The sequence below is a fragment of the Ursus americanus genome, chromosome 31, assembly GCF_024610735.1.
Source record: "Ursus americanus isolate L20-20 chromosome 31, mUrsAme1.1.p, whole genome shotgun sequence".
NCBI classification, from domain to species: Eukaryota; Metazoa; Chordata; class Mammalia; order Carnivora; family Ursidae; genus Ursus; species Ursus americanus.
This window is the reverse complement of record NC_142157.1, coordinates 23,879,182-23,889,156: the sequence shown is the minus strand read 5'-3', so window position 1 is coordinate 23,889,156 and position 9,975 is coordinate 23,879,182. Positions and strand designations below refer to the sequence as shown.

General features: G+C 42.8%; 1 protein-coding gene across 2 annotated transcripts in view; it reads left to right on the top strand.

The window, feature by feature from the left end:
* Window positions 1–14: 14 nt before the first annotated feature.
* LOC123785988 (heat shock 70 kDa protein 14) overlaps window positions 15–9,975 on the top strand; it is a 38,203-nt gene continuing 28,242 nt past the window's right edge. Inside the window, exons 1-4 of one of the 2 annotated variants that reach the window (XM_045788104.2) lie at window positions 1,566–1,608; window positions 1,682–1,764; window positions 3,776–4,504; window positions 5,021–5,519. In XM_045788104.2, coding sequence (XP_045644060.1) covers window positions 3,943–4,504; window positions 5,021–5,519 — 1,061 coding nt within the window. In that variant the 5' untranslated portion in view covers window positions 1,566–1,608; window positions 1,682–1,764; window positions 3,776–3,942. Of the gene's footprint in view, window positions 175–1,527; window positions 1,609–1,681; window positions 1,765–3,775; window positions 4,505–5,020; window positions 5,520–9,975 lie in introns of those variants that run through there. The other variant, XM_045788113.2, reaches the window with a different exon arrangement.

The following is a 9,975-nucleotide window of genomic DNA, read 5'->3' as shown; positions in this document are numbered from 1 at the left end:
CGCGGTGGGCGGGCGGGAACGTGAAGTTTCCGCGGTGCCTGATGGGGTTGTTCCGAGGCCCGAAGCTGTTGCCACAGGGGGATAACTCGTTACTGCTGCCGCCTTCTCTGCCGCCTCATGGCGGCCATCGGAGTTCACCTTGGCTGCACATCAGCCTGTGTGGCCGTCTATAAGGTAAGGGACTGGGGGAGCTGGGCTCCGGCCTGATGGCTCCCCAGTTCTCCGGGTGCCGGGCCAAGTCCTTTGGTCTTCTATGGGGTTGTGAACAGCGTGTCGCCGGCCTAGGAATGCCGTGCGGAAAAGCATTATTGAGGGGAAGTTTGGAGGCGAAGGGCCGGGCGGCCCCGGCCTGGACCTCCGCAGCTTCTCCGGAAAGCCCGCTGCGCTCTGGCGGAGGGTCGTGACGACGCGGGTGCGCGGGGTTCGGGAACGTCCGGGCCGCAGGGGGCCTGGAGGGGGACGGCTCTGGGGACGTCTGGGCCTCTGGAGGCCCAGAGGGATCTCGGATAAGTCGTGGGCACTGGAGGCTCAGAGTCGGGCGGGCCGGGGGACGTCAGGGCAGCAGGAGGCCTGGAGGGTCTCGGGGACATCAGGGCCGCGGGAGGCCGGGGAGGAGCGGTCCTGGGGAGGTCAGCGCCGCCGGAGGCCCGGAGAGGCCTCGAGGACCTCGTGGGCGCTGGACGCCGTTAGAGGGGCGGTCCCGGGGATGTCAGGGCAGCAGGAGGCCTGGGAGGTCTTGGGACGTCAGAGCCGCAGGAGGCGCGGAGGGGTCTCGAGGACCTCTTGGGCGCTGGACGCTGGGAGAGGGCGGCCCCCCGGGACGTCCGGGCCGCTGGGGGCCGGGAGGTGGGCCTGAATATCCCCACCCGGAGGTTCTGGAATGTTGGCCAGGAAAGGACCGGGTGGTTTTGGTCTGGAACTGGAGTTGTTAATCCCGCGAAGCGCGTGAAGCGAGTTGATGGTGTATGCTCTACTGACTTGACCTTTCTTGAATGAGAGGGCTTAACAGGGAATTGTAGCCTGCTTCTCATCAGGAGGGAGGCGGAAGGAACAATAATAATGAACTCCCCTGATATTAGTTTTGCTTTTAAATGTCAAGTGATTTGGAAGGAAAAACCAAAGGGATTTAGTGCTACTTCATCATACGTAGAAAAAGGAAGAAAAATGTATTTGTCAGAGAGGAAAGAAAACTAGAAAGGGTGATGTAATAAGCCTTATTGTGTACAAGGTTATTATGTTTGATCCAATTATTGACTATGCAGAGCATATTGAAAAAATGAGACAGTTGTTTGTGGAATATTGATCTTACATAAAATCTAGGAAATTAATAATGGCAATTAAACCTGCAAGTTTAAAATACTGATACAGAGCTTTTCTTTCTACAGGTATGGCAAGGTAACACTGGCCCACATATGTCTGATGAGACTATATATTTGTGTGTATGTGTGTGTGTGTATATATATATATGTTTTTGTGTTTCTTTTTTTCCCAAAAGACTTAATATAGTTGTGTATTTTTTTTTTCCAGGATGGCCGGGCTGATGTGGTTGCAAATGATGCAGGTGACAGAGTTACTCCAGCTGTTGTTGCTTATACAGAAAACGAAGAGGTACTATTTCCCTCATTCTTGTATTTTGAAATAAGTAAAATTACATGCATTGTAATATGCTGTTCTTTTTCAGGTTGTTGGATTGGCTGCAAAACAAAGTAGAATAAGAAATATTTCAAATACAGTAGTGAAAGTAAAGCAGATCCTTGGCAGAAGGTACGGAATAAAGTAATACTTTTACTTACAGAAATAAAATGTGTTCATACATTCTAAACATAATGTGAAATGAAACTAGAGACATCAGTTTGGTTTTTTTGTTGCTCTTTATGATTGAATCATTTCCGAGATTATCCCAGTAGGCTCTTTCTTTTGATGATTAGTGTTGTATCCTCTCGAGGATGGGATTCACTCAAATATTTGTTTTTTGCTCAGAGGTCTGTTTTTATTGATAAATGCCAACATTTGTATAGTTTGATAATGTTTCATTTAGAAGTGGTAATTCGGACTTTTCACCTTTTCACATGACAGAGGGAACTTGAAAGATTTTGTGGGAATTCGAAGATTTTTCTGCACTGTAGTTGAATTTTGCAAAATCTGTAACAATTGACCATAATTTATATAAAGCTATTGATTTTCTTCCTCAGGTCCTTTTGTGACACTTTCTGGGAACTAACTTTTCCAGTTGGCTTACAAATTTAATCATTAGAGAAACAGCTTAATTAACGTCTTAAGTAAGAATCAGGTTAATCATCTGTTGTAACTTTAATTAAAAGATTAAAGAGGCTTGCTTCTCCAGACTTCTGTCTCCTCAAATTATAGATTACCATAATAATTAGGGGTTTTCATTTTCACTGGAGTAGTAATGCTTGATACAGTGTTTTTAAATTTTCAAAGTGCTTTCACATCTATTATTTAATCTTTTCAAATCCTTAAAAGATTGGTAGGGCAGGTTTTATTCCTCCCCATTTGTAGATGAGAAAATCGAGGCACATTGAAGTTATGGAACTCCTCAGTTAGGGAGGTGAGCTAGATAGGACTGCATTTCAGGACTTCTAACCCTTTGCCCCGGGTTCTTCCCTTTCTGCTTTGTTCAGTTGAGAATTTAAGTATAAATGTCCCATGTTGATCTTGGGATTTGGGGGTTATGGATTAAATCTAATATCTATTTCTTTCGTACATACAGATATTTTTTATTATCCCTTACCTGTATTTAGTTAAACCGAACTTGATTTATTTTTTTCCTTAAAGTATTTATGCACTAAGTCTAAAATGATAGTATTTTGGAGAGAATTTAAATTTTTGTGATGATAAATAATACTCCTGTATCCATTTATGTGTTGACAAAATTGAGTGTCGAGCATATTGAAAATAAATTAGTTGGTGTCAAAAATTTGCAAGGTATAAAATCTCTAAAAAAGCAGGGAGCTCTAGATGGGCTTTGAAGCTATATTCACTATAAGCGACCAGTAATATAGGGTTTTTTCAATTAAACTTTTTATTTTGGGATCAGTGTAAATTTACATACTGTTGTAAGAAATACTACAGAATAATACATCTTGCAGAACTGGAGTACAGTATCAAAACCAGGATACTGACATTGATACAATCAAAATACAGAACATTTCCATAGATCTCCTAGTAGCCCTGTTTTATGTTGCTATTTTAGGGCAGATGATCAGAGTAATGATATGGTTGTTTTCTGCCATATCATACAAAATCTTTGTATTATCAGGAACAACTTAAGCTGACTTTTCTGGCCCCAAAAGTTACCTTTTAACAGTGCAGTGGTGACAGTCAGATGGTAATATGTATAGCTACAGCATGCTGTTGAGGCCAAGGCTGGTAAAGGATGAGCGCTCTTCAGACCTACTGTTCCACCATGGTCCTGCTGGCACTTCTCTAGAGTGAGCTGTCTCATTGCCCAGATATTCCCCCCCTCAGCCTCCTCACAAGACAATGGTGATTTTTACACATAAACAGTTGTACCAGGTCTCGGCCTCAGAAGCACTCTGTCTTTTGTGGAGGAGCCAGTCCCCTTTTACCAAGCCAGTAAGGCCCTTTTGAGCCCCTGGTCCAGTACCTTTCCTGGGCAAACGCTCACAGTTGGGCTTTCTTAGTCTTGGCATCCTGCCTGTTTGCACCCTACTCACAGGTAGCACCACTTAACTTGCTGCCACAATTATCCTTACATCCTCCCTGTAACTCTCATTCCCCTGTGGCCTTCCAGCCAGAAATGCGGTCCTTGGACCTGGCTTCTCAACAATTAGCCCTGAGAGGGAAGAATCGGCTGGCTCCTGGAAGTACACTGAGAGCACACAGAGCTTCCCCACACCTTCAGACTTGCACCTTGCTGCCCAGGACCTTCCTGCAGCTAGCCTTCCTTCCCAATCCACTATGGCCAGTGCCAATAGCAGTGCGGGCATCCGGTGGTCCAGACAGGAGACACGAACTCTTCTCTCCATACTAGGCGAGGCAGAGTATATCCAGCGCCTCCAGACTGTGCATCATAATGCAGATGTCTATCAGGCTGTGTCTAAGCGAATGCAGCAGGAAGGCTTCCGCCGCACCGAACGTCAGTGTCGCTCCAAGTTTAAAGTTCTGAAGGCGTTGTATTTAAAGGCGTATGTTGCCCATGCCACAAGTATGGGTGATCCACCGCACTGTCCATTTTATGATACGTTGGATCAGCTTCTCCGAAATCAGATAGTGACTGACCCAGACAACTTAATGGAGGATGCTGCTTGGGCCAAGCACTGTGATCAGAACTTAGTGGCCTCTGACACCCCAGGGGAAGAGGGAGCCAGCATTCTCAGAGCAAAAAGGACTCAGGCAGCTGATCATCAGCCTATCTTGAAAACAGTTAAAGAATCAGATGAGGATTGTCAACTGAGAATCAGTGACCAGACGCGAGAAACCAGTGACCTTGAGGACTCCTGGGATGAATCCTCGGGTGCAGGTAACTCCCAAGCATGTGAAGGATTGGGGTGCCAGAGTCACTTGGTTCTAAACAGCAGTTATATGTTTGGATGGTGTTCTCTTCAACATTGTCTGTATTTCTGCCCCATGCCCTCTGTTTTTTAAGCCTTCTGGTAAGACAGAGGGCTCCAGGTCTTCAGAAGCAATGACTCTAGGTATATAAGGTATTAGAACTTTTTAAATGTGGAAAAAGTACTCTTTGAACCAAACTCGTTTTAGCATTATTTATAGTGGGTGCTTAGGAATGTGAGAATAGAGATTGGGTTGGCTGGCTACGTGGAAAGGGGTTTAGGAAGTCAGCGGGGAGGTTTTGAAGGTAAGATTACAGTCGGCCAGAGTGTCCACATCAAGGAATTGAAATCTTCCCAGCCCCTTGTGGAAAGAGGCCTTTTCAGGAACTACCAGAGTTTTGTAATTGTCTCTCAGCTCTGCTGCTGGCTCCAAGCATTCCATAGCAGGAATGTCCTCTTTGCAACATTGTTGCTTTGTTTTTCAGGGTGCTCTCAAGGGACCCCCAACTACAGCAGTTCCCACCACCTTTTCAGAGGTGCAGTTGCTCCCTGTCAGAGCAGCCCCATGACCAGACTGGGTGTGTCCGGTGAGCCCAGTCCCTGCGCCAGTACCAGCCGAAACACTCCTGGGGTGGCCTCCACACAGCGGCCTCCGGTCATCTCCTCCGGAGTTCCTTTTGTTTCTGGTGGGGATAGGCCTTTGACCAGTGAGCCCCCTCCAAGGTGGGCAAGGCGAAGAAGGCGGTCAGTGGCCAGGACTATTGCAGCTGAGTTGGCAGAAAACAGGAGGTTGGCACGAGAACTTTCAAAGCGTGAGGAAGAAAAATTGGACAGGCTGATTGCTATTGGTGAGGAGGCCAGTGCCCAGCAAGACACTGCCAACGAGCTCCGCAGGGATGCCGTGATCGCAGTCAGACGCTTGGCAACAGCAGTGGAAGAGGCCACCGGTGCTTTTCAGCTAGGGCTTGAAAAATTGCTTCAAAGGTTAATTTCAAATACCAAAAGTTAGGAATTGATTACACAAGTGTCTCTTTCCTAAACTGGTAGAAGCCCAGTTCCAACACCTGCCTTTTGGTACCCTGGCTCCTTTTACAGGTCCTTCGGGAAAAAAAGTGGATGAACCATTAAAACGCAGAGTGGCAGGAAGATCTGTGCTAGTTGCTTTTCCCAAGCTTCTCCACTAACTGAAAGACCTCTCGGATGTGTGAAGAGTGGTCTAATAGAAAACAGATGGAGCCGAGTCCAGAGAGCTAGTTAGCTGTGGCTTTCCCACTGACGTGAGGCAGTTTAGTTTACCTCTACACCAATTTCCTCATCTGTAAAATGGGGGCTAGGTAATAACTCCTGACCTGCCTACCTCACAGGGTTGTTGTGAGGATCAAATGGCTAATAGATGTGAAAGGGTTTAAAAGTTTAAAAGCACTGCATACTACACACATGTAAGTTATTCGTGCATATGACCTTGGCCAAGGTAAGGCTAGGGTAAGGCACATTTGTTGACAAGTTATAGAATTATGGTGTATGCCATGACCTCATTGCTTGACTCTTTACTAGTTTAATCTGACTGCTTCTTGTAAGATCTTCATTTTTTTAATCCCTCTATATAGCTCATTAGACTAATATAGATACATGTATTTGTACCTTATTCTCTTATGTTTTCACTGCTGTGTCTATAACCTACCTACTAGTAAGCACTCAATGGTCAAACCGTCATTCCCTCCATTTTACTAGTTCTTAGTGTCTTATCACTATAAGGATACAATTCAGAACAGACAGGGAGCCACAGTTGTGTGTTATGATCCATATTGATAATCTTCATAATGAGGTAATGGCTGTTCTATAAAATATTTAATGTAAGTAAATTCTTTGCATTCCATATCATTTGGGTCCCTTTATATGCATAATTACGTATCTTTAGGTTGGGTGTCATTTGAACAACATTTGGAAACAATTTAGAATCTGTTCTCTAAATGCTTTTAGCTAATTTCATTCTTTTCTGTTAGCCTTTTTTTCTGTCTTGTATGTTACAGAAGTCAAGCCCTTGAAAACTTTCCTTCTAGGGAACTTTCCAAAGTCACTTTTTCTCATATTATGTAGACAAAAGTTTCCCTTGTTAATGGCATATGGTGGAAGAGCACAGCTTTGGAAACAGTTGAGGATGGTGTGGATAAAGACTGCCTGCAGTAGATAACTCCTTTCACGCACAAAGTCCTCAACAAACTCTTCCCCAATTCCCCCAAAACATACACACTTCCTCTAGGAGATAACAAGGGTGTTGAGCCATACTTCTAGTTTACTCTAGAAGGAATGCCATTACTGGCCATGATTAAACTAACTAACTTAAAGCTTTTAAGTGGTTTACTTAGTACTTTATGAACTACAAATAGGAGCCTTGGAATTTAAAAGGCTTTCCTCCAGTCTACAGGTTAAAAACAAAGAACGAAAAAAAACAAGTGCAGGCATGTTTGAAGAGATTTTGTTTTATATTTTGTACGCTTGGGTGCTTACCTAAAAGCTGACAATACAGATAGGTAGAGAAATAGTCAAAACGATAGTGGGAATATACCGGGAACCATGAATAGATGGCAAGTGAGCAAGCTGCTCTGATGAACCGGTGATGAACGTAGAAAGCAGCTGGTGTAGGACACACTGGACTCCAGTTAGAACTGGGTTCTAACCCTGTCACAGTTGGTGATGTTGGGCACATGACTTGCCCTTTTTGTGCCTCAGTTTCTTTAAAACGAGAGATTTGTACTAGATGACTTTTCTAGTACTTTTCAATTCTAAAAAAATTCTATGTTAAGTGGCATAACAGAGCGAAATTTTAATTGCTGTGTTTTCAGACACAGCTACATACTGTATGTTTGAATTACTGGTAACAACTGTATTTTAAGGAAGCATCCTGTAGTATTAATATTTATTAATATACTCAGTTTAAATAAATACTACACCATATATAGGTTCCTTGCTTTAAAGAAGCATATATTAAGGCAGTGAAATGGATATATACCTATATATGTGCATTTTCTCAATTGTTTTAGGCCTTTATATGGAGGGATGTGTGTCATTTATAACTGGATAACACTAATGTAGATACGTAGACTTTCTGGAAAAACAGGGAAGTACTTGAAGGAGAGTTAGGCCTGTACTATATTAATCTATTAATGGTAGCAAAGTACATAGGCAGGGATTTATTTGAGATCAGAGAAGTGCTAAAGAGCAAAAGTGGAGTTAAATTCAGGAGGTAGTATTATGAAAATCTTTGGGTGAAGTAACCTTAATGTGAGAATAAAATTAAAGGAAAGTTCTTAATGAAATAAACAGAAAAAGAGGCGAAATGTTGTTAAGCAGAGAACATACGAATGAGAACAAGCTCAGAAATCCTGCCTCAGCTCTAGGCCCAGCCATTCGGACCTGCCCGTCCTTTGGCAGATCGTTTTACCATTCTGTGACTCAGGTTCCTCACCTACAGAGGGAGAAGCGAATAACTCTCCTACCTACCTCACAGGAATGTTGTGAGGGCCAAATGAACAGATGAATGTAAAAACACTTTCAGACACGGAAGGCACTATGTTGTGACAGTAATGGGGAAGAAGACCCTGGGGCACTTTAGTGCTGCTGTGTGCCAGGTCCGACAGCCTGCTGACGGTGCAAGAGACATTTCAGGAAGGACGAGGAAGAGAAAGTGGCGTTGCCTGTAGAGGTGGTGATACGGTGGTGGGGTTAACACTCTGCCTCCTAAAGACCATGATGTAAATGAGGTGCTGTGTATGCCAACTTCCCACCGTCCTTTGTGTTTCTGTTAAGTGATTTAATCCTAGTGTGGACAAATAAAGTTTTTACTTGTATGTACTTGTGGGTCAGTCCGCTACTTTCTGGCGATATCCATGACCATTTGTCGTCACCTCCACGCTCTGCTTGCTTTTTCTTTACCAGCTCATCTCCAGGGTCTTGCCTGTATTTGGCCCTAAGAGCTGTGTGTGCTTCCTGTCCTCACATGAGAATGGCCCTCTTTGCAGGGCAGTTGAAAAATAATTTTTCATTTCTAAAAGTTCTTTAGGTTCCACGATATAGGCTCTTTCCTGGCAAATTATCTTGTCTTAGATAGCTCCAGATAGTTAACAGATAACAGGGTAAATTGTCCTGGTAGACTAGAATTCTGTTCTGAAGAAAACAGCTGGTAAGTGTCATGCTGAAATATGGGTGCAAAAAAATTACTACGGGTAGACTTCATCTTTTTTTCTTATTCTTAAAATAGTTGTCCAGGATGTAGTCTAAATTTGGATTTAGACAAAGGAAGGGAGGGCTTAGGTGAAGAGAATACTAAACTTTGTATTAAAGATCTGGATTCCAGTCCGTTCTGCCATGAATTTACCATGTGACTTTGGGCAAGCTCCTTACCTGATTTCCTCTCCATCAATTTTTCAGTAATAGAGAAGGAAGTATGGGGAATCTGTAAGTGTTCTAGACAGATTTCTGAGCCGCGTTAGTCCATCTTAAACCCCTTTTGTCTTCCTCTTATTTACACAGGTTAGGGTCCCCAGATGTTCAATAACTGTAGCAGATAGTCACTATTAATTTTCAACTCCTCTTATTAAAATTGATCTCTGAATGGAACAGCTATAGCCCCTTGGAAGAAGGGTTAACTGAAAGGGTTTACTTTAATTTCTAGATGAAATTAAGCCAAGGATCAAAGACTCCTATCACTGCTCAAAGGGACAGAAGTACTTTAGTCATTTACATTCTTACTAGGAGGCAGCTGGTAAAGTGCAAACAACACTAGCCTGCTGGAGAATACTGGGTACGGACTCTGCCCGTTATTAGCTTGTAAGTCATTGATTCTCTATGAGCCTCTTATGTCTAAAATAATACCAGCCAAATTAACCCCACTTAGGTATTGTAATAATAGATACGAACTTTTTGTAGTCTGCACAAATTGGTATTTTGAGCAACATTGCACCCATGGTTAATTTTTTTCACTGCCGTACACATTTACTACTTACTTTGTATAGGACGTTATAGGTCTATCTACCTGCAGTATATTTCACCTTTCCATATATAACGTACATACTTTTGCTCAGTTTTTTGACTGGGTGTTGATTCATGTTCAGAAGCCAAGAAACAAAGACGGTGTTAGATATTCTGGTTTACCCTTACTTTGAAATTTTTTTTTGCCCTTTTCATCTCAGTGATTGGGTCTTCAAGATCATAGTTAAGAGAGCATATGACATAAAACCACTGATATTATGAAAAATTACCCCCAGATGTATAGCATCTGTTAATAAGAAAATCAGAACAACTAAGAGTTATTTACTTTCAAATGTGAAGATTAATAGAGTCACTATAACCATTGTAAATACTGTATCCATTTAATCCTATCCTCTGTATCATGATTTGTTAATATCAACCAACTTGATAATTTTTTGTATTTTTATATTTG